We start from the raw sequence: 26231 nt of genomic DNA on the forward strand, positions 1-26231 counted from the left end.
CAAGATCAAGTGGTGCAGTGGTGGTTTTAGTACTAAGTGGGTGCATCTGCTGTGACCCTGCCACCCATCTGTCAGTAATAATTAGGCTGCTAGATGGACATTCTTTATGCACAAAGCAAAGTATGGGCGAAGACATTATTCTGTCTCTTCTCTCTATACGCTGATGTCTGTTTGACTGGTTAAGAAAGAACAAATTATTCAGGCAAATGCCAGAGAGCCCATTATCCTGCATACAGTAGGATGAGTCACATTCTCATTATTATCAGTCCAAGTGGATCCTCATCAGAGCGCTGTACATCAGGGCTCAATCCTTATAGATCAACATGTCAGGCAAGGAGGGGTGAGGCCTAGGAGAAATGCTCACAACAAGTCATTCCTTGCATCCCACGTATTATTTAAGACAACTTTTAGCTTTTTTTGTTGGCCTTCCATGGCCAGTTAAAGTTGATTCAGGATGAGCTGATATGGCATTCATGCCTCACTCTACCATGACAACAACACTTTCACACCTGAGTAATCCTGAAGTCTTATGGACTGACAGGTAACTCATTCATTGGACATTTTCCGTGCCTTAATCCTTGATCATTAGGATATGAAAATCAAAACAGAGTTCATTCCGGTCACTGATAGCAAGTCAAGCGGCACGTAACTGCACTTAATGGGTTTATTTATCTTCTCTCGCATCACAAGAAGCTCACAAAGAAGGAGGAGTGTTTTGAGCGTTATTTAGTAGAGATTGCAACTGGACCTTATTTGTCCACAACCTCATGAAGGGGTTTTGGTGTGGTTGTTTGGTTCGGATGGCAGCTTTCACACCAGCCTCAACAAACTAAATGGCATGGATAAATGCAGAGTTTTGTTTGAACCACACCAAACAGGCTAGGTACAAAAGTGCCCTTTAATCTAGACAGACTACAGGAAAGCCATACATACCGTAGACACACATACAGCAGATTCACAAAATGCCAGAGACAAAACAGAGGTCTTGCTGTGATTTCAAGTCATCATGCTGTTTGTTCCAGAAAGCAGGACTGTAATGGCTACATACTGCACACATTTACCGTTTACAGTAAGTACAGTTATGAGACCTGATGAGCTCAGAGGTCTCTAAAGTTTATAGCCAGTGGGGAGGTGAGTGAGTAAGAACCTGAGCATTATTCTTATAATCATTTATCATTCCACATATGGAGGACTGTCTCAAAAAATTCATTTTCTTGTCACAGCTATTAAGTGTGTTTTTATAGATTTCATAACCTGTGGTTTAGTCTTTCATTACTTGCATTCAGCCTCCTGGCAGGTTCTCTGTAGCATCTTCACTTATTTCCCATTTCTCTGAGGAGTGTTTATTGTTCCAGATATCTCTCTCTTAAAGCAAGAAATCTCTATCTGTCTGTCTCTCTGTATGTATGTTTGTCCTTCACATATGTAGAGAATCGTTCAGCTGATCTACTTCGCACTTGGTGGCTGTATTACTGGGGACTCAAGGACGTGCAGTGTCGAATTTGGTGCAATTTGGACATGCAATGTGTTCAATATTAATAAACTTTGAATAAACAAGTGAACAGCACTCTGTACAGCAGTGGGGCAGAGCTTCAGGGCTCTGCAGACTGAGTTGAGCATGAGTCAACGAGCGTAAACGGATAGCCTACAGGAATAGCACCACTTTGCCATAACTCAAATTGTGTAGGTTTGCCATACTAACTTATAACGCTAATAACATTACCGCCAGCAAAATACCTCTGCTAATTAAATCCATGCTCTGCTTTATATCCGCAGTGGTTATGTCAAAGCAAGCAACTAATACGCCTGATGAACCAGAGTGTATTTCACCAGTGTTTGTGACCACGATTAGCCATGACTTGGGTGTTTTTCAGGGGCAGATTAGGTGATTTGGGGGGCCCAAGTAAACACGGTCTTGCTTTACTTTTCACCCTTTCTCTGACTGGGAATGTTGGTATGGCAGTGGTTGAAGAAGTACTCAAAACTTTTTTCTCTGAAGTAAAACTATTAATTATTAATAGTAAAAGTATTAATACCACACAGTAAAAGTCCTGCAGTCAAATTTTTACTTAAAGTGAAGTGTGAAAGAGAGGCATTATCAGCACAATTAAGAATTTACTTAACATCTGTTTAAGGTGGAGCTTTTAATAGTCAAATAATGGAAAAAAAACTACTGAAAATTTGATTGTCAGTGTTCATTCAAACCCTCAAGTCCCTGCATGTTTTCACAAAAAAATATTGATGTGTCTGATTTTTTGTACTCCATAATAATAATCTATAAGCATGAGCACAGCCGGCGATCAGAGCTATACAGCAAGTCATAGAAAATATTTTTTTCACATGGTGTGCTCTAAAAAGAGAAACATAGACAAAGAAAACAGCTTTTAATCAAGAATGGACAGTCTCTTGAGCTACTTCCCACAGGCAGCTCAAAACCAGTATGTCTCATATAAGCACAAATCTTTTGAGCAAATATACCCGCTCAAATGATCCGAACTGAAGCCACAGAAAATAAGCTATAAAGAGCCCAATATGATTGATCCACTTTATTTTAGGATGCACAATTTTTCAAAAGCTCTATGTTATGTATTTTATATTTAAATGCAGCCTCTCATTTTACTTGAAATGAGAAAAGATTCACTTACAGTACTTAACATCCGTGTATAACAGAATGTGAGTTTCTTTCATGTTGGTGTATATACAGTACTCATTCACATCTCACATCAACAGTATTAATATTTCTGTGCGTTGAAGCAGCAATACCGGAGGCAAAGCAATCAACCTGTTCCTAACAGGCGCGTTTTGAACGGGCACTGCACTAGTCTTTTTAGTTTTGGTCTGTCGATGATCTGTCTCAGGGCACAGTGAAAATTCTTCCAGAAAGTATCACATGCTAGCAGAAAGGGCAATTTAAACTTTGTATACTCACAGATAAAATATCTGCAGTATGTGCAGGGGTAGGGATAAAATGCTTATTTATAGATCCGTCTTCACTGGACTGGTTAGAGACACAGATGCAGCCTTGCACACAAAACGAAACAAACCTGCTCCAGCCTCACATGCCTCTGTGGTCAATTTACCATTGAAAATCTTTAATTTCATACTTTTAAATATTTATCCTCTCCAGCGTCTCTTGAATGTGTGTACAGTTGACTTAGCCTGTTTGATAATCTCATTGGGCGGATAATCAGTGGGCTCTATGAATAGGAATATTTCATCAGATTGAAGAATCAATATTCACAGGCAGGAGCATTTTCCTGTATGTTCCTTTTCAGCGAACTGTATGGATTGAATTTCGGGGAAAAGCAGGATGTTCACCGCCACAATAAAGCTGTTTTGTCTGCAGTAGATTGCACAGCCTGAGAATGCACTGTACTGTACGACATCATTCCCCCAACAGACACACATACCTGTAATGGAAGGAAAACATTAGCATCAGGAGCAGGTGGCGTATGAAGATATATGATGTATAAGCCCATTTGTTGCCCAGCTGCTGGCTCTTCTGCCCCTGTTTTACAGCCTCCTGACTGTTTTATCAGCTCACATCAGTGTGTGTGTGTGTGTGTACATAAAAGTGGCTTATATACGGCGTAGGTGCATATGTGTGTATGAACATATCTACATGTATACACTAAGAGAGCAAAGGCTTTTCAATTGCCTCATGGCCCACCAGGTCGCCCCAGCACAGTTGGGGAGGAGGCCAGAGACATTACTCAGCTATTAAACCGTTATTTGCAGGTGTCACCCTCAGCGGGGGCTGTGTTGATAGAGGCGGAAACGCCCTCAAGGTCCACAGTTATACACACACACACACACACACAAGCATATCTTTCAGGCTGGGGTATTTGAGGTCCAGCCTCATGGCTCTGGCTCCACGGCTTGATGGGGCGTAACAGGGGCCAGTAGGGGAGCAGACGGGTGACTGGGATTGGGCCGTTAGGGGGGCAGCGGGACACCAGAGGACAACAGGACTGGGCCAATAGCGAGGCCACCTGCCACTCCATTTTACCCGTGATGAATCGGCCTCGTTTCTGCTTTGTGTCAGAAACTCCAGGCTTCATTCTGACAGCTGCTCAGAGAGTGAATTGTCCCACTGCACACACAATACATGCAGATTTGTACAGTACATTGCATGTTACTACGCTCAAAATTGAGACTTTAAGTGGATCTCCACATATTTTACACAGTATTTCTCAGTCAATGGACATAGTTATATAACGTCTTCTATAGCTCTGAAAGAGCATTGTCAAGTGAGAAAATAACCTCAGATGATGTCATAGTGGTGTCGTCAGGGTTAGGTGTCAGCGGGCTTGGAGACTTTAAATTCATGACAGAGTAAAAAACTGGGGGCTGGCAGTTGGGAATTTGAAAGACGTGGGCGTTTACCAGACAGGGAGGGTTCTAACAAAAGACACTGTCAAGTTGGATTATGGGAAGTGTATGATCCAGCTTTTTTGGAACATCTGTACTAGTGAATAAAAGTCAGGATATCTCAGCCTTTTTTTTAAAAAAATCTGCCTGTCACATAAGTCCCCCAACTTCATAAAAGTACAACAATAAATCTACAGTCCCCCTTTCATTTATATACGTAAGTAGAGAGTACATAATGCATTAAATGTTTGCATTTATTCTATATACTTCTTTAAGCTAAATTCTAGTGTTAGAAGAAGTAACTTTAAACTACAAAGAACTGCACCAGCCCCCCTTCCCTTTCACTTTTTTCAGTCTGTCTAATGATGTTTATTCATCATTATCATACAGTCCCTAATGTTTGTAAAGGCAACAGTTAAAACCAGTCAGGTTCCTGGATGGCAACACACATCGAGGCGTTTAGGCAAAAGTTAATCTGTGTCACACACATGTCCACCCAAGGTCATGAGGTCAACTGACGTGTATTTAACCAATTAAGATAGAGTGGTGACACAGGTTTGATCCACGCCGCTGTGTTGGTCTGGTGTATTATTCTTCTTTATTCTACTCTAGAGGGTTCCTAAGAATATGAGCATTAAAATTACTTATTTTACATTTACATCTAGAAGAGGTCTGTAAACCTTTTAATAACCATCTGTTCCTTTGCCTCTATTTATCAAAGAGTTATTTGTCTTTTTTTTTTCACAATGAGTTGGACATTAATAGTGTCTGGTATTTACGCCAAAACATTGGTGGGCGAGACACAACCTAGCTGATAAGTGACTCATTTGTTTTTGCAGTCCATTATGCTCCAGCTGTGCTAGCTGATGTTTTAGGAAGCAGGTTCATTCATTACCTGCTTCATTAGTTCTGTCCCTCAAGGTATGGCACCTCTTTGTGTTTCTTTTTTATTTCCCTCTAACACCACATTTTCCAAGACTTTGACCAAACAACGCCAGGCAGGCAGGCAGTTTCTGTGCAACGTGCCTCAGGGGTTTTACCTCAGAAGAGGAAAATATCATCCATAGTGGGGAGAATATAACTGGATTTGCTTCACTGACAATTTGAAGAAAGTCAAACCTGTTTCTGTTATAGATACAGACTGACAAAATCATCTTTGTAACGTCTAAAAAATGACAAAGATGTCATTCAAATTGAAAGTGGACCAAAATGTGATTTTTTATGTTTCTTTGTCCACAGGGAAAAAGTGCACCGCAGAAGAAACATTCAATAAAAGTGGAAATCACACGCGCACAGTTGTGTATTTTGGCTACTGCAATCCAGCTTGTCTACTTTTTCACATTTACAGCTTGCTGAGGCAAATGCTGCTTTGTGAAATCTACACAAAATACAAGAGACTTGTCACAGCAGGAAACATCCTCTCAGCAACTGCTGCTTGTTCAAATACAGTTGGATACTTCCTCCAGTGGGATCAGTTTTTTTTTTTTTCTATCTGTCACAAAGAATAAACACAGCAAATTATATTTTCGTTACTCGAGAGTTGCTTATGTTTTCCAATTATGCCTTGAAGATGGGTTTAGATGGCTGACATGTTGCCTTTGATTGTGCGTGCCACCCATTGCTCTCTTAATTGGTTCCCTCTAATTTAGACAACTTGTTGAATGTTTTGCCAAAAGATGTGAGGTTGCACCAAACAGCACCCTACAGAGTCACAGTGAGTCATAAAGACCCAGACTTAGGCAAGATGCATATAAATATGAATTCATCCACACAAACAAGCTTCATCTGAGATGTTGGAGGGGCCCTTATGAAGTCAGTCCAGAGCTGTTGGACTGAGGCCTGAATGCTGACACTTTGGGCCCGATGCTGGGGGCCAGTTATGCTTTTGGCACGCCAGTTTTACTATCGCACAGCCACACACGGATTCACACACTGTTGCTTCTGTCTACTCCAAAAGTAGTAGTCTTGTGGTTACCGTATCCACTGCCATTACGGTCAGAGCTTCATTAAATCAAGTTTTATGTAGTTAAGTGAACACAAATGGGCGGAACGCAGCAATAACATGCATCGTTCCCCCAAAGTTTTTTGAAAACCTAATTAGTGCCAAGTCACAGTGTGTGACAGATGGATGGACAATGGGTCTGTCTTTTGTCTGTCTCCTTCTACAGTTTTATTAACATTAAGATGCAGTAAATAATGATATATGACAGGATACACTGCTTGTATCTGCATATGGGGATGTATCTGTCATGTGACATGACCTGATTTGACCTGATGTGGCAGGAAGGGACATGACAGGACTTGACAGGACATGACAGGTGTGTATCTGCCATGGGACAGGACTGCACATGACAAGACAGGAAAGGGCAGGAAAGGAGAGGAGGGGATGTGACACTATCTGATATGAGACATTATATACGTCCGCCACATGATGGGACGCAAAATCTCATTTTCATCTTGAGTGACTCTGTATCTAACTTACACAGTAAACAGACATGCAGTTTTATGCAATGATAACACTATCATCATTCGACTAAATTCCCCAAATATACCTCACATCTTAAGAGCTACATAGCAAATCAGGGGAGATTTTGTTGTTTTTAATTGTCTGTGAATAAAGAATACAAATACATGATCCACCTAAAACTGCCATGTGTATGTTCTTTCCCGCTCACCGTCTTTCTATCGGCACTTACTCATGCTGACTCCAACTCAGGATCAGAACCCAAAGCCGCTGTTGATTGAACCGCAGCGATGCTATAAGCTGCGGCTCCTCTTCCTCCCACCTTCGCTCCCACTTGTCTTGGCGCAGCTCCCGCACATTATTCCTGCATTTTCTGACGAGTCTCTTGGCTTCTTTGCAGTCATTCCTCACAGTGCTGCTTTGTTTTGCAATAAGAAGCAAATGCTGGGGGTTTTAGCGTTTTGTAGAAAATGAAATATTGTTGTTGTTTATCTCCTGGTCTAATGAGACACAAGGAGTTATGGGATAGCTGCTTATCTTCAGCGTCGGTAACAGCAATCAGAATCAGAAAGTGCTGTACCCTCCCTGCATTCACATCTTTGCACGAAGCTAATCATTCACTGCACTCAGTGTTTGATTTGCTTTGCTTTGAATGAAACCAACTTCATTTCAAGGGTGCAGCAAGATACAATACTTGGTAATTAAGCTCCAGTATGCTTCTCTATCTGAAACTATTGACTTTTCCTTCTAATTCATGTTTAGGCAAGTCGGCAGGCCATGAACATTATTTCAGAAACATTCACACCAATCTGCAGCTTTTTTATCTTCATTTTGACCATGATGCTTTACAATTAGCTGTGACAGTCAGTCCTCCTATTCAGTGTTGGTTACCTTTTGTATCCTTTACATACTAAACAGCAGAGAGCCTCTGGGGCTGGACAGAGACTGTATGTGAGTGTGAAAGGAAGATAGACAATATGTGCTTAGGTGTATGTATAGCATGTGGCCAGGGGGTTTCTTTGATGTGTGCATGCATCCCGAGGGGGGATATGTGTTCGTACAGATACGGTTTGTCATCAAACACACACACACACACACACGCACACGCACACACAGGCTGTGTTGTGTGGCAAGAGGATGGCCTAGAAAGAAAGCAGGGATGTTCAAGAATTCACTCAGCTGAAGTGCCCTTGAGCATGACAGTTAATCCCAGTATGTGACCTTTGAGCTTTCCTTGAAGGGGGCAAGCAAATTAGGACCTGGCCTCTAGGGAAAAGTACAGTATCACATTCTATTACATAATGAATATAATGTACAGTGAATTGGAATCACCACCTAGCACACGTGGCAATGGGAGGGGGTAAAAAAAAAACACAAGCAAGACGTAGCCTGTCATATTAAAGCAGCCAGCAGCAAATTGCACATCTAGGCTAATAAAAGCGACAGGGAAATTGCTGCCAGCAGATTTCCTCCAAATCTCCCCAGTAATTCCCCATGAGCCCTGGCATTACTGCCTCACTACCCAGCCTCAGATTAACCCCCCCACCCCCTGGCCTCACAGCAATGCAGCTCAGGCCTTCACCATGCTACTTTAGCCTCTTGATTTCAGTGCTTGTACATTGTCCTTTTGATATCTTCAAAGTTGCCTCTTCTTTTCAAGTCTTTTTTTATGCACAAGTAGCATTATAAGGACACCATCCAGGACAAAAGTTACATTATATCTGGTGTTGGTGGTTTTGTTTATTTTATATGTATGTATACTATTTAGTTTATACAATTTTTAAAATGTGTGCCTTCATTTTAAGGATTGGGGATTTTCATGTTTTTTTTGACATTTTATTGACTAAACTATTAATCAAATATATAATCCTCAGATTAATTGATGATAAAAATAATAATTAGTTGCAGCATTTTTGACCTATGATCTCTGCGTATCCATTTGTGACAATTTCCACAGTACAGCCACTAAAACAACTGTACCCACTTACTTTCCTCCTGTGCTCTGACTCCACCTCATCTCCACTCCCCCAACCTTCGGGTCAATCGACCCTGCTGCGATTCACCTCTGAAAGCGTTTGACCTAGACCTGGTGTCCAGCCCCGCACTGAGCCAATCAGCATTCACCACATCTCGTCTGTTGGTGCCCAGCACAGATCAAAACTAGCTCCCGGTATCTCAGGTTGCAGTGCGGGAAGAGACTCAGCAAGACTCTATTCTGTATTAGACCGGTTTAGGAAGCCTAATCTGTGTTTTATAGATTCTCTTTGTGCTCTCACTCTGGCTGTCTCTCTCTCTCTCTATTGATCTACTGCTTTGACTCAGTCTCTCTCACTCTCTTTCGCTTAATCTATCCCTCCTTCTTCCACCTTTAGAGAAATGTTACAGCCAAGCCTTTTTTTCAGCCAGACTGGCTATAGGGATGGTGGTCGGTCAGTCAGTCTGTTGGTCCATTACTTTGGTCCAGACTTAGATATCTCAAAAACTGTTGGATGGATATTCATGTCCCCCTCAGGATGAAGTGTAAAAACTTTGGTGCTCCCTTAACTTTTTACCCTGCACCATCTTAAGGTCAAAATGTGCCCAGTACTATGGTTCATGACCAAAAATCTATGTTAAATATCCCATCAGCCTCAGCTTTACTTTGTGTTTAGTGCCAATTGATGTAGCAACATATTACATTATGATGGTGAGCATACCTGCTAAACATCGACATGTTAGCATCGTCATTTTGAGCATGTTAGCAAGTTAACTCTTTGTCTTATTTAATCTCCTCCTTCTTCTTTCTTTTCTCTCTCTCTCTCTCTCAAGTTTTGACTTAAATCATCCCTGAGTCAGTTTGTCTAAGTGATGTGAGTGAGGTATGCCAGTGGCACTAGCAGCTTGGCTACAAAGTTGATACCCCTGCAGCCTCACCAAGACAGGGGGTCTTGCACTTCCCCTGCTGGAATAATACTTTAGAAATGACCTGCAATAAAGTCTTTCATTGTGAAAAGAGGCATGATTTTCTTATAACAAGCAGAGTTTTAAAAATGTATCAGATTATTTCACAAATTCATGGTTATATTACATTTTTGTCTGACTTTTGTCAGCACAGAGATGACAAAGATGATTCCAACGTGGTGCCCAGAAATTGCACAATAAACAAATAACAGGAGAATTTACTGCCAAGTTTCCTAAAATAACATCAGTGCATTATCCTGTCAGAGTTGGAAATGAACTGTTAGCGGAACATAATTTTATTTTAGATCAGTAAAGTTTTCATTTGACATTAATCAGTTGTGATCCAGACGTACAAAGTCAGATTAACCTGAGACCTGAGGTAAATAAAATAACATGATAATATGGGTCTAAAAGGTTTTTTCCCCCATATTCTATATTGTAAAGTATAAATAGTGTATGTTGAGCATTTATCCATGTAGCAATAGGTCTGACTGAGGAACATACATAAAAGTGCATCCTATAGACAAGGCAATGCTCTCAGGTCATCAGTAAACTGTGGCAACGGCTGGTCAGAGGCATCACTCAGAGGAAGAGCAGGGTTGTTTACCTGCAGAGAAGGAAGCAGGGTAAAGGAGGGCCAAAAGGCAAGATTAACTGAAAGACAAGCGAAGGGAAAGAAAGAGAGTAGGTAGTGTAATTTGATCGGCGCATGCTGGGAACTCATTAGTATGCTGCTCATGTAAGTACCCAACCTCCCCCCACATAAGCTCACGAGTTGCACAAGGATGGCAAGCAGGATAGACAAATAACAGACTAATGTAATCATGTAAACGCTCCATCACTCTCATTCTCCCACAGATTCAGCATTCCCAGCCCATACCCAAACACACACTTTTGTCGTAATACTTCTGAAACATTGACCTCAGTGATTCTCAGATTCTTCACATGCTTTTCACTTATTTTAAGGTTCCATGTATCAAACCACATCTCTGAGTATAGATATAAATGTGTCTATAGCATTGGAAAGCAAAAGTTCAGAAAGTTTGGCAAAGTTAATTTAAAACTGATTTGCTGAGCAGTATTTGGAATATTTTGATATATGCAACTACACCACACACTAAGGTATCAACAAATGATTGGTATTGGAACTCAGGTATCATTTTTGCACTCATATTAATACCTAGCCGTACTTATTTTTAAGTCAGTTTGTAACAAAGGCTTCTTGTCATGAATTAAGTCTCCAAGCCCAAGCTTAAATAACCCTGAGCCACAGAATACATTATATTATACTGTATTCACAGGCTAATACCACTACCTAAGACTTGCAAACTGACCTTTATGTGTAGAATTTGTGTAATGCCCCTTTAAGTCTGGTAAATAGCCTTCATACACATCCAGTCTCACTTACAAAAAAACTCAATTTATTCTGCCCTCAATATCTCATCTGAACTGATTATGTTGGCTTGAACAGAGCATCTAATACATCGTTGTATTATTTCAGATTTTATTGGAAATCATGCTGATACAGTATTTGAGATATTTTGTGGATTATCACTGAGCACCAATCACATGGTGGATTTGGGAGCGCTGCTTAATTCTCTACAGTAGGGAAGCTACTAGTCTAACAGTGGATGAAGGGAGTAAGCCCAAAAGCTCCTAATGTGCCTGCTGGTTCACAGATTATAACAGATGTTTGTCAATCTGTTTTGGTGGTGAAATGCGGTGGCTGCAAACAGTGATAAAGGGTTTTTGGTGACAAGTGTGGATCACATTACTGTGTTGTTGGTTAAATCGAATTGTTTTTTTTGCTATTTTGGGCACTTCAGGGGTGATTTTCATGTCATTTTGGAACACATCTGCATCTTTATCATCGTTGGGTACTTACTCTGCCTCTCATATCTTATAATACTATCAGTGAAAGGTCACAAGACAGCTGCAAATGTATTATTCCACTGTGCCACTCCACATATGTTAAGAAATGTATTTCTCATTCATCATACATGCACAAATTAACATTTGTGTGGTATTTACAGCATGAAATATGGATGCATACTGGTTCTCAGTCCCCCACTGTTGCATTCTGAGAACACTGCATGATTGACAGAACAGCACTTGCACTCCTAAATTTATGCACACACCATGATATCCCTGCTTTAAAATGTTTTCCGGCATAAGGTCATAATTTACCTTGCCTCCAGTTACTTCCTCTTCTCCCTCCCTCCCACCTCTTGATAGCATTGCATGTAATTTATTGTATTGTTTTTAATTAAATGGATGGCAAGGGGGTTTAAGTGCTCAGCAGTTCTAGGACGTGCCATTTCTTATCTGAATTCTAAATTCAGTGCACACCTAAAGCGGGACTATAAAGCTGAATGGGTCCCAAACTGCGCCGTTGCGTGTTAGAGGGATTGAACAGTTAGACAAATGTCACCTTTAGAAGAGAAGAGCGGGGATAATAAAGCGACGGCTGGATAGTGGTGACTACCAAACTTCACAGACATCGGGACACCGCGGATTCACAGCTCCAGCAGTCTGGCGGGTGTATTCTCAGTCTGGCACAGAGGATCAGAGAGGAAACAGCCTTGGATTACAGAGATGCTTACCCTGATAAAGAAAAAGTTTAAATTAAATGGAGTTACAGCAGACTCAGTGCAGTCCTACTTCCTTCAGTAGCAAGACCAAACCACATTTCCACACGCAATGTGTTACGAAACAAGATTACAAGAAATCAGAGTAATTTCGTGCTCTAAAACTGTAAAAATGTCACATCTAATTGCTTAATTTCACATCTGTGTATGTAGTTCACAAACTGTCTCTGACCTCGTCATCCACTCCTTGCAGCACAAACCTAACAAGAGTATGGTCAGACCGCCAGAGTGCTTAATAAGGAGAATATACTGCAGCAAGGAGTCGTGGGTGGGAATGAGCAAATCAATTTGATTATCCACAGTGCAAGCTGAGATGTATGTCTGAATAATCAGAGGGTGAGCTATGGACTCTGAGGGTTTATTCTGTATGACTGGCGTTAAATGTGATTTCCCTATATATCAGGTCATTGGAGAGTATGCCTCAAAGGTTATTTGCACTAGGTGGCCATTCACAAGACTCAGATTTTATTCCGATGGCGATCTGACATTCAACAATCACGGCCTGATGACCTTCTTGACCTTACAACATTAAAATCCTTTATTTTGCAAATGCACCATTCAACCAGTTATGTCATCGCCCCCAAGGAGAATTCTTGTCGCCTTTTTTGCGGCAGATATTTCCTATCATGCTGACATTTTGTTGTCCCTAGACACTCGTGTCAATCTTATGGTAATTTATCCAGATGGATACATGGGTGGTTTTTAAACACGTTTTCTCATCATGGCATGTTTATGAAATACATGTTATCAATTTTACACGGCTTCCAGATTCTGAGCATGACAGTTGCGCCCAATGGCCCACAGTCCCGACATGCCCTCTTTGAACATGTGAACATGAATTTATTTACTTCCATATGTTCATGTAAATTGCACAGACAGAAGCATAGGTGATACAGATCACTCCAATTATCCGGCCTATGCATCAGTGCACCACACACTTGCTCAGATACGCACACACACACTCACACACACACACACACACACAAAGGCAGAGATCTCACACTGGGTTTTTCTGTGAACATGACGGACAGGGAGAAAGCAGCAGGACGCTTTGTAGATGATGCCTGCTCTCACCAGAGCTTTAACCTTTCCCTCAGCGTCCTTCCTGCAGAGTCTCTCTTTCCTCCCGGCCCCTCTGTCACACAATCCTATTGTTTGTCCCTGTCCTGATTCGGCACTCATTATAGAAACCTGTTTATGCACAAAGCTCTCCCAAGATATGCTGCAAGGCATGAGAGAGGGAAGAAAGGTGAGGCAGATGACAAAAGGAAAAAAAATGAATATGATAGGAAAGAGATAAAAAGCAATGGAAAGAGAAATAGATAAAGTAGTGCTGTGTTCAAATGTGGAAATAAGGATAATAGTAGTACTGCCGTTTCCCATGTAATGGCTAATGTAGTGTTTGACAGATTAGTTAGCCAATTAGCATTAGCACCTATGCCTGTGCGTGCCACTTTACCTTTCAAATGTTATTGAAAGAATTAGTTGATTCATTCAACTGAAAAAATATGTCAAACAGACACTGTCAAACATCCAACTTGTGATGGGCATTTTTCACTATTTTATTGACTAAACAATAAAAGAAATTAATAATAATTGATACTTTGGACTTAGATGTAAGTCCAATATTCACTCTCCTTTTAGCTTGGTCACAACCAACTCTTGAGATGTTTGTTAGCTTACAGGCAGCGTGTCAGAGCTTTTTAAAATTGAAAATGGAGAGATTGCAGGCTGTAAAGCCGAAACAGTAAGATAAAAGAGGCTACGAAGCTGAGAGGAAACTGCAGAATCGGGTGACAATTTCACTTTCTGTTTGTTGTTACGAATGACACATTACACATAGTCATCTGATCCTTCATAAACATTTTTTTTATGATTTTTGGAGCTGTAATCAATAATGGAAATCTTTACTCGCAGCCCTGCTTTCTCCAGTATACAGTATATATGAAACTTGAAATTATAACTTAAAGGGCTTGAAGTAAACCAGACCCTCTACCTTTCCCATATGTCTTGAACAGGTTGTATAATTTTAAGAAAAAATGTGACTGACATCTCATCTTCATGTGTATTTTTGAGAGAACATCCTAGTACATGCGTTCCTATCACTGAAGCTCCACAGACACACCATGTAAACCCCGTTCTCCAGTTTTTCCGCCTCCCCCTGGAGAAATGTGATGCAATGATTTCCAAACCCATGAACACCAGCTCCCTCCCTCCTCTCCTCCTTCAGCAGCTTGATTTGAGGTGATAAGTTACTGTACAGCAGCTTTTCCTCCTGCTTTTTCAAACGTGTTCCAGTCATTCACTTCACATCGCTACTTCAGTTAAGTCGCTGCCTGGACTTCCTTCTTCATTCAGCTCACGTGCGTTGCAGATATCCAACACAGTGCCTCCTGAAATGCTGGGAAAAGCACCTACGGTCCCAACCACTCTACTGTGTCCTGTTTTCATTACATGGACTCCCCAGGAGAGTGTATGGATATAGCAGCGCTCCCTTGCTTTCCACTCACTACTCTTTCTCTCTCTCGCTTACTGAGCACAGTAAGCTGTCTTGATCTTGGGTGGTGAGTTTGCTCCACTAGACCATTTAGGGACTAGATTCTGTTCACTGATGGCTTAGGAGAGGAGGGCCACTCTGCTGCAATAAGGTACATCCAATCAATGTTTTGGTCAAACCCTGAACAAGTGAACATACAGTATAGTATAAGGGATTATGGCCAGAGTGATATGTTGAATCAATGTACGCTATATGTCCTACAGTATGTGGACAACCCTGCTCACATGTTTTTGTGCAGTTATGGTCTGGTGCAGTTTTTAGTCTCAATGCTCCAGCATATAATTTCAGACTACAGTGTTCTTGAACAGTTTGGGGAAGACCCTTTCCTATTTCAACAAGACAATGCCGTCATGCACAAAGCCAGATTTTCCAATGTTTGGTGAGCCAGGCCTTATCGCTTCCAACATCAGTGTTTGATCTCACTGGCGCTCTTGTGGCTGAATGGCAGCAAATCCCTGGAGTCTGGTTCTAAAATCTTGCAGAAAGCCTACCCAGAAGCGCTGAGGCTGTTATAGCAGCAGATTGCTGTCCGTAGTTTCAGAACGAGATGCTCAACAATCACGTATGGATGTACTGTGTGTCTTATGGCGGGATCAGCCCTTTTTTTTTTCTTTTCAAGATGGTCACTGTGTCAGATAAGTTGATTGTGTTTCTGCTGCAATGGCCTAGAGATTACTACACATTGAACCTCAACCAATATTAGTTTGTTGTCTTTCACAACCGGCATGAAAGGTGATGGGGCTCAATGGACAGAGCTTGTAACAGTCAAACTAAGCAAGAGACAGCACATGCTTGTCATTACATCAAGGCCTCCTAACATTACCGAAATGCAGAATTGGTCTTCCATGACACATTGCGTGGGATAACTCAACAAACTGTCATGCCCAATACTCGTTTTCGTTCCTGACACCCTATGCTTGTCAGTTTAGGCCAGTACCAGGATGATGTCGTGTATTCACGTCCCGATTCCAAACAGCTTGATATCCAGACTGCCTCTGCAAAATTTCCAAGTTCCACAAAGCTAGATTCTCGTTCACACAAAGAGATTTTCAGGTTTATATATATGAAGTGACTCCTTTCAGTGGGAGTGCCATTGACCTGATATAGCATTTGTTGATGTGAGTAACACAACTCTACACTGCTGTAATTTGTCACGAATGAGCCAGACTGGGGTTAGAAATAGCATTTAATAGCTTCAGCAGCTCCTGAAAGTCAGCAATGCAACTGTCATGAGTCATAACATTTCATTATTAACAAGCAAATTCAAGTATACATAAGCAAGGATGGATGTAGGCTGAGACTTTTTGTGCAGAAAAGCTCCATTTTTACAGGAGTAGATTTGGTTTTCAGTCATGCAGTCACTGGAGGTAAAGTACATGAAGGCTTGTGATGAACGGAGGTAGAGAATACTTTAGATCCCCTGGACAATAGTTAAGAAAATAATTCATTGAAGACATTGCTAAAGTGGGCCCAAGCTGAGAATCTAACCACAGGCAGCTTCGGCAAGGAAATGGAACTGTTGGGGGTGTGAGCACGCTTCAAAGGTGACCCAGCAAGGCCTCAAGGAACCAGCTATTTAATGTCATCAGTCTCTTTCTTTCTCTCATTGTGTATCTGTCTCTTTCACTTCCCTCCCTACCACATTTCCCATTTTCCCAGCCCTCCATCAGTAGCTAAACTTACATGATGCTGCTTAGGGATTCTCTAGACAACTTCGGCGTTCTGCGCTAAGCCAGACAGAAGTCCGTCCTCTGCTTGCATAGCTGCACCAAAGCCCTGTGAACATTCAGTTCCTGTATCCAATCCCTGCCGTCTCACTGTGAGGGAAGCTTTTTTTTTTTTTTTAATTCTCTGCTAACAGCAGCATCAGCATTTCAGACTAAGAATCAGGTTGGGCAAGAAGACTGGGGGTTTCGACAAAGTTTCTACTTTACTGAACTCTTTCTGCTGTATCATTGTAAGTGACATGCTTCTTTTAAAAGACAAGAAATGTTTTGTTCATGTGTCTGGGGACATGTATTTTGATCAGCAACAAAATGGATGAGAAGCCTGCCTGAAAGATGATGCTAAGGGAATAGTAAAAATAACTGATGCAGAAAAAACACCAATATAGCCTCAATATGCACAGCACATAAACACTTTACAAAGCCTCACAAAACCATTAGAAAAAAATAGCTTCTGCTTCAAAGTTGACATGGCAATTGCCATCATCATCTAATGCTTTTCTAATTGTGGTATAACCTTGTTTCCTCCATTCATCGTGGCATTTGTCTAATGTTTTGTGAAGTACCCTTTAAGTGTTTCATTAATGTCTAATGAGCTTTTCATTAGGAGAATTCAACTGTGACTTCTCCACGCAAGATTATAAGCAACACAAGGTTTAACATTGGTAATGATTCCTCACTGGATTGGCGGCAATAATAGCCGCTGCTTTTCTGCTAAAGAACATTGTATTATGAGAACATCAATGCAAAGAGTGGGTGTTGATCTTTGCAAATGTCATACTCTATTCCACAAGGCTTGAATTGGACTTGTTATTCACCCAACCCCCAGCTTGTTTGTTTCCCACTGCCCTGTAATATTCAACAGTACCACCTTATTTAATTTCCAGACACGGATTGTCCTCGCCAAAAGTAACACCGAGCAGAGAAAATTGTAATTTCACAACACATCATTGAGCATTTCCTATTATGATTGCCACATGTTAGCATGCTTATAAAATTCAGAGAAACAGTTTAAACATTGCGCTGTTGTGTCTCCTGATATCTGCATTACCTGCATTAATTAAGGGGAGCAGCGGCAGCAGTTTGCCTGCTTAGTGATAATGAGGTGCAATGCCAAGTATGAATAACAGGAGATTGACCATACGCGAGGGGGACGTAGCTAAATGAATACTGAACACAGCACAGGCCATGGCCGCCTTAAAATGTGCGATTGGAAAGGCATGGACTATAATAAACAAAACAAAGTGAATGCTGAACAGAGAGACAATTAAACCGCCGCATCTGGCAACACCGACGTGAGTGGGTACTCAGCCACTGCAATTACAAGGCTCCATCACTGGTGTAACCCTTCACTGTCGGGATGCTGTGCTGGAGCAGATGATAAAGATAATTCTCACTCTTATTCACAGCCTTTAAAAATGTTTTCAGGAATCGCCTCATGCTGCCCATGTGCCCCGCTGAATCTGGGAAACCCCCTTTCACCATCGACAATTATATTATCTGCTGATTCAATTCCTGGGCTTTTTCTCGGTCCAGATCAGCGCTCGCTTTCCTGCTGATCACAAGCTACAGGGCAATCTTCAAGTCCTTTAATGTAGAGCCCAGACTGTTGCACTAAAGGAAGGCCTAATAGAGAGCAGAGGGAGTATCATTTTGGCTTGACGAAGGGAGAAAAGATTTTTCCACTAATGCCAAAAGTACCATAAGTGTCATTATGACATTTTGTGAAGAGGTTTTAGTTGTGCTTTAAAAGCACAGGCTGTTTATCTTGTCCAAAGCAAAAAGGCTAAGGCTTTTTATGATTGAAGAGATACCTTTGACACTCTACCCTGATGAATACAGGAGTATTTGCAGGTGGATGGCAAATTAAAAGAAAAACCAGCATAAAATGTCTGAGCCTCTAGAACAGTTTTAATGCTCCTTGGCATAGATCATCCAAGTCGCTGTCTGACATGTTGCTCTAAATCTCCCATAGGCGTTCAACTGGGGTGACATCTGAAGGCTATAGCATATAATTATCATCATTTTCATACTCATCTAACTATTCAGTGAGCTCTCATGTCCTGTATAAATGAAAATTAGTTGTGTTTCTTCAGGCATTCATTCAGATTTTTACTTTAACTTACTACCTGTCCATAAATTACAGACCCATGTCAAATGATGCATACTTAAAATTACTGCTCATCATTTGTTAAAACATTTTTTTTTTATCAATCAATCAATCTAACCACAATGTCTATTTAGTAGCTGGTCCAGGGGTTTTGATCATATCACATAATCTTCCTCAACAGGTAGAATTTGTTGAGCACTTCAAGGACTTCTTGATACAATCAAAAGCTCCACAACACCAACTAAATGGATCCTGTGTTGAGGTTGTTTTTGTCAACTACCGTTTCCAAGTTCAAGCATTAACATTCAATCTCAAGATTCTTGTTTTAAATGTGCGTGTCCTACACTATCATCCAGGCAGCCACAGGCCTCCATTAATATCAATTCGATAAATAAAAGCCACCTACCAGAGGACTCAAACTTGCTTGTAGATTAGCAGTAATTTGAAAAGTGCGTTGTCCTTATTCAGCATTATTTATTTTTAATTGCAAGCTCCTGAATTGCTTCCCACCTCACCAAAAACATTAAGCAAGAAACTGTATGTGTTGTCATTGCTGTTAAGATTGCAAATGCCTATTCCAAAAAACTCTGAAAAGCTTAGTCTCTTCCCTCTCTGAAGTATTATTCCTGCTAGCTGCAGGGCTTAATTTATTCAAGGCTGTTAAAAGCAAAAAAAAAAAAAAAAAAAAAAAGGCTTCCCTACTCAAGAGCTGGATTGTTTGGATCTGAATGGGAAACGCTGATAGATTAACTCGACATGGATGGTGCACGCACCGCATGCGGATGTACTGATCTGTAATCTATGTAATCTTCAGCGCACAAGGGTGATACGATGCTCTGTTCACTGTGTGGGAAGTCTTTCAATTCCCCATGAAGAATGGTTTGTTCTTTCCCCAAGTATGTGATTCCTTTCTTGTTTTTCTCACTCATATCCATACTGACATGCACATATGCCCTCTTTCTCTCACGCTATACCTCCATCATATGCACACAGATGCAGAAATGAATGCCTGCCTGCGTTCTCTGTGTGTCTTTTTCCTTGTTTTTGTCTCCTCTGTGGTGTTTCATGGTTTCATATCTTCCGGTCTGTCTGCTTAGCCACGGGAATCTTTGCTGACGTCCTGCAGCCGCTGCTGCGACTGAGAGAGATGCTCCAGAGGCGCAGGGAGATAAGAGAGAGGAGACAATCGCATTAAGACTCACTTTACCCCCCTGACCAAGACCAGAGGTTGGGATTTGAATGTTAGAATCTGTGCGCTTAAATCCCTGCATGGCTGTTGGTGCATTTCCCAAAGCAAGTGCACAACCTCAGCCTATCTACACAGCCCGTGCAGTCTTAGCCGCTCTCAGTAAAGCCAGCACAAATTACCACACCGTCGTTAAGGGAATAACTTGCAGCCATATGCATGAAGTGCCCTTTGGAATAAGTCTTGGAGAGTGACACCGCGGCTGTTGTCAGCACAGCAGTGGAGCTGTCAATGCAATAACACAACATGCTGTTCAGATCCATGGGTGAAGCCTCTTGACATCAAAGGTGGCACACAAAAGGATCCGTGTTTCCTTTTACTGTTGTCTGCACCTGTCAAAATGGTGCTTGTTTCTTTTTTTTTTTTGTTGTTGTTGTTGTTTTATGTGCTCCTCCTGCACACCGGCCCTCCTGCTTTGTAGCACCACAGAGACCCCTGGTGGAAGTGGGAAGCATAGCAATGTATGTGTGTTATTGTGAATAATGTGTGTGGTCCAGGACAGTACCCAGCATCCCCAAAACACATTCTCTCTGTCTCTTTTACTCTCTCTCTCTCTCTCTCTCACACACACACACGCAACCCTTATCTCTTAGCCGTGGACAATATTTTTGTTGAGCCGCGAGACAAAATGTAAAACCGTCCTCCAACTTGGGGCTTTTTTTGAATCTCCAAACCAGATTTTTCCTGTTAACGCTTTAGCTATCATCTCACTGCGCTAGACTGCACTAGAGGGCCAAATTAGAGCAGGCCTTGGTAAAATAAAATCCCAATTATCTTTGAACTAGCAAGTACCCAATTATACGCCACAGTTATCTCCCATCTCACATCCTTCTGAGTCCTCGCCACAGGGCCAGTGAGTAAGGATTGCTAATGAAGAGATGCTGAATCACCTTTTTGCCTTCCTGGATGCACAACTGGTGGAGCCTCCTTGATCATCATCCTTGATCAGAGTTATTCTCAGGCTTTAAAGATGATGTGGTTCTTCTCTTTTTTGCTTCCCCTGGTGAGCCTGTCGCAGCACAGGCCACACATTCGTGGCTGCGCCGTCGGCTGCGGCATGTGTGTGATAAGTGTGAAAGAAGAATGAGGTCTCTAATCCGTGGCAGAGAGAGAAAACGGGTTTAAAAGAGGTTTATCCGTCTCTAGTCACATAGGACGTGCGTTCAAAATGAGCTGAGCAGAGAGGAGAACTCCTGCTGATGTGAAGGCAGGGGGGTTTGTCTGTTGATATGTGTTTACAGTGCACTTTCTTTTCACTCTGTACGCATGGTCCTCATCATCCCAGGAAGCCTATCTGTACATCGCACTGCCTGCTAGAACAGAAGATGACCTCAGATGTGTTGATTCCTGACTTTTCTTTCTTTCTCTTCCATTTTTCCAGTCTTCTTCCAGTTTTGCATTTGCCATCTGGATGTTTTTTTTTTGGTGATTCTGTTTCAACTGTTTCAACTTCAGCTACAAAAACATTTCAAATACTCCAAAGAAGCAATATTTTAGGACATTGAAGCTGTTTCTAATATTTAATGTGCAATTTTTCAGCAGAAACTAGCATGCATTAATTTCCTTTAGAAGATTTGTTCAAACTTTAAAGCAGCACTAATCGATAATATTCCACTAACAATGGATCAAATTACTGTGTCAAACATGAAAAGGGTCGCTCATAGTGACAAATGCACAGAGAATTTTCACCCAACTCTGCAGTCCCACTAATCAGTTTTGTTTCCAGCTGCTTGCCAAGCATCAAACAGCAGACAAAGTTAGTGATTAGCAGGTGAAAAAAGTGAAGTATTAAGCCGGCTAAAGAAACATGTATTTTTCTCAGGAGTTGGTGGAGACAAAAACAGAGCTAAAAAGAGAATGAATACTGGACTAAATTAATGCAAATGTTGCTCCTTGTCTGCTGTGTGAATAGTCAATTGTTTGCTAACAAGTTCACCATTACAACTTTATAAGGTAATAATGTTAAATGTGTGTCAAAGGTATGTGTTGTGCTTACAGCTTGTTCCTCTGCCCCATAGTAAAATAACAATTATATATTATATTAACAATAACAATTGCTGCATCTTTTTAAAAACTCTGCTTCTTCACATGCCAGCTTGTATAAAGATTTTTCATATTTTGTTGTTCAAACTTTTTTTTTAATCTCTATCCTTTTCTAATAGGAGATAATGAGCAGAATGCTCAAACCTGCTGCTCTTTAAACTTCAACTCCATCAACATCCTTTCATTTAGGAAATGAATTCAAACAAGGCACCATACTTTGCACTTAAAAACTTCTTTTCACTTTTTTTTAATCTTTTTGTCTGATCTTTTGTTCTCTGTTTGTCTATGAAATCTAAAAGAATCAGCCTCTTCAATATGATGTGATATTGTTATCATTTTGCTCCTTGTCTGACAGCAGTTAATACATTTCAACCTCTGCTTAGGCACTTGTTCGAACTTGATTGTCCTCGAATGGTGGTCGTGGCTGCTGTATAACCACCATCACTATTCAGTCTTCATTTAATCATCTAACCTTACTTGCACTTTGTTACAGCTCTTAAACACCATTTAAAAAAAAAATCGAACTGCCACAATTAAATCAGGTTGCAATCAAGCCACTGAACTGCATATTGACCTCAGCTGGCAATACATAAACACACTTTATTTTCTCATCACACGCACACCGAATCCTGCGTGTTACATGTGGTATAGTTGTAGTCTAAGGAATGAAGGTTGACTTAAACACAGTATACTGTAGGTCATCCGAGCAAAAATTGCAAACAATGTCCCTTCATCGTCACAAGAATACAAGTATAATTGAGCCGATAATGTGGAATTTGAACTGCATGTATAGAAATGGGAGAAATCAGTATGAATTGTGAGTTTTACCTAGGCTATATTAATTCATTAATAGCGCAAATCATTGTCCTTAAAAGCTGTGCCGTACTTTTGTGTTTTAAATTTTTCAAAGTTCTTCCTTGAGGATACAGTGATTGAACTTTAAAAGTAGAGACTGACAGAGAAGGAGGCTGCTGAAGAGTATAAGAGCTTTTATGAAGGTACAGCAGTGTTGAGAAGTTGCCGTGAAAGAGTGTTTTAAACTTTAAGAGGCATGTGGGATGGTCTGGGATGGTTTAAGATGGCACCTCTGAGGAGCGAGAGACGATTTAGGAATTGATGGAATTGAGGAGGCTGTTATGTAGTTTTTGAAGGGGGAAAAATTGGAGTCTGGAACGAGAACAGGTTTACTAACAGGATGTACATCTAAGTCCTAGCATTCAGAGCTGCTGCTTGATGTTGTATCAGATATGACCAGATGTCCAACTAGTTGGTTTTTTTCTGTGTAGCTTTTGCTTTTTTTTAATGTATGTTGCACACTGTTTTGAAATGATGATTTAAGTGCAACACACATAACAAGCCTCATCACATCAATTACTGCCCGTAGCACACATCACACACGTCATTCAGACACAAATAGAAAGTAGATGCCAGGGAAATTGCTGTTTTCAGGAGCTGACATGCACCGACATGCATAGGGAAGAGGCGTATCCTATCCTATGCATTATCACAGGTCAAGACACCCCTGGTGTTTGGGATTACATAGAAAACAATAGGTGTGGGTGGTTTGACATGCATCATACACCACTGGTGTGTGTTGCCCTTTAGAATCACTTTCTAGCAACTTTTGGGGAAATAAACAATGACTATGGTGTCAGTAGAGTCACTCAGTAGCAAGCGATGGTGTTAAAACAACTGATGGTCGTCTATTTAGGTGCACAATATGATGTCCTTCAGCAGAGTGTATTTTCAACACATGTTCGGCATATTTAAAAATGTTTGAATAAGGGGATCAAAAAGGAGCTAAGACATCAACAACCTTACTCATATATTCTTACCCGATATACAGGTTCATCATCGACTGTTACCTCATATCCTTTTTTGTGTCTCCCACAGGAAGTCCTGTCAACCTGACGTGCAGAGCATTCTTTGGATACAGCGGAGACGTCAGTCCACTTATTTACTGGATGAAAGGGGAGAAGTTCATCGAGGATCTCGATGAGGAGCGGGTTCAGGAGAGTGACATCAAGTAAGACCCTCAACACCAGACCTGTCCTGTTAGGATTTAAGACACAAGGCTACTGTATGGCATTACCTTTCTCTTAGATTTCTCTCTTAGAATTAACAAAAACAGGAAAACTAAATTGAATGTATAGAACTGTATGAGAATATTTCCTAACCCAGTCAATACTACAGCAGAGCTTGAACACCATACTATATTAAATTCATGAGGTAATTCTAATGTCCTCAAAGATAGCAAAGGACCCTGGGGCTGAACTGGTAAACACCCTGTTACCACAGCTGTGTGACCACACATCAACACACTGAACAATAAAAGGAACCTTTCACTACCAAGCTATCATTTTAATGATATTCATCAATGTTTTATGAGGCTGCTTAATAATGTAGATAGCTATGCATTCTTTATCATGTATAATACATATTCACAGCTCAGGAATCCCTCGATCAGTGATCAGTCTGCTTTCTGTTGGCGATTGCTTTGCACTGAAATATAAGTGGAGGCAGTAATAGCAGAGCAGCACAGCAGATGGAAACTGACAATCCAATGTTAATCAGATGAAAACCCGACACCCAGACACACACACACCGCCTGCAGCTGGTTGACCATCCAACAGTGTCATCGTCTGTAGGAAGCTGCTTTTTCTAAACGGAGCTCTCCTTCCTTCAGGTTGTACTGCATGCAAGTCATATGGAAACAAAGATACAAGTTATCTCTTTAAAATATTGTTCTCTTCAGCTTTCAGGTGGTACAAACAACACAGAACTTCCATTTTATTGAACTCACCAATGAGTAGAAAATTACTTTTCAAACAAAACAACACATGAAATCATTTTCATCACATATGTAAGTCTATTTTGATGGCTTAATATATATACAGCAGAGAACAACTACTCTGATTTTTCATTTGTGCTTGAAACCTGAAAAAAAAAAGTTGCTCAAGAGCAGCCAGACTGTACAGAAAAAAACTTCAAGTTAGTATAACTTTGCATGCAGCATTTGGCTGAATAACAAGTTGATATTTTTTGATAGTGGGGCTCTTTGTTCAGGTCATATTGGAAAAAGTGAAAGAAGAGAGGAACAATGTTGTTTTAGCTTAAAAACACTGGCATATGGAACTCATCCAGAATGCTTTTTATTATTAATTAAAAATCAGCTATAAACAAACTACTACAGAAATTGATTACCTTTGCTAAGTATGCAGATTGTATTAGTTTTTGATATTACTTATTTGCCTTGCTTGCAGCCTGGCTCTATAAATTACGGTGTTGGTCAGTATAGTTGCTTTGGTCCAGAAAGAAATATTTCTACATGAATTGCCATGAAATTCTGCACAGATATTCATGGTCCCCAGAGGATGAAGTCTACTGATTTTGGTGATCACCTGACATTACCTGTAGCTATAGTTTGTCTGTGATGCTAATTAGCAAATGTTAGCATGCTAACACACTAAACTCAGATGGTAAACATTATCTGATATGATTTACAAAACATAAAAGACAAACACAAGACGTACAACATAAAATCCTGAAATCCAAAATTAAATCAGTACAGATTAAATAAAAAAAGAAAATTGTGACAATTTCATTATAAATCTGTGACCATATTTCATAAATAAGTCCATTTAGCTTGTGGCTAAGTACAGCTACACTATCACGCTACACAGAGCTGATTCTTAGTCTTGTTTCACCTTAGACTGCCAACATTATTGCTTTTGCTTTTACATTTATTGTTTGTGGCGACATTCTTATGCTTTGTATGATTTGAGCGAACATAAAATTCATGTATACTGCCTGTATCATAATACAAACAAAGGTGAAAGAAATTTCAATCCCCATCATTGATAGAAAGCTTCTCAGTCTGTTAATTAAAACTGAACACTCTTGCAAAGGCAACACTTCCTGAAGAAAAGAGGATTAGAAAACATCACAAAAGAATCAAAAAAACAAAGAAATATACTGACAGAAATCCAAGTGCGAAAGGTGTTGCCTCAAAATTAACATACAGTAGCTGAATGCCAAGTATTTGTGCAGTGACTGAGACACTGTCACCCAGATGTTACAAAAAAAAATGCAAGCAACAAATAATCTGTCATTGGGTTTTAGCGGTGA

General features: G+C 40.6%; 1 protein-coding gene across 4 annotated transcripts in view; it reads left to right on the plus strand.

Moving 5' to 3' along the window:
* The window catches only part of LOC122976235 (interleukin-1 receptor accessory protein-like 1), a 301394-nt gene that overhangs the window by 237058 nt on the left and 38105 nt on the right, over positions 1-26231 (plus strand). For all 4 annotated transcript variants that reach the window (XM_044344602.1, XM_044344605.1, XM_044344604.1 and 1 more), the window contains exon 7: positions 23997-24129. In XM_044344602.1, the coding sequence (XP_044200537.1) occupies positions 23997-24129 (133 nt within the window). The remainder of the gene's footprint in view (positions 1-23996; positions 24130-26231) is intronic.

This window comes from Thunnus albacares, chromosome 24 (assembly GCF_914725855.1).
Source record: "Thunnus albacares chromosome 24, fThuAlb1.1, whole genome shotgun sequence".
NCBI lineage: Eukaryota > Metazoa > Chordata > Actinopteri > Scombriformes > Scombridae > Thunnus > Thunnus albacares.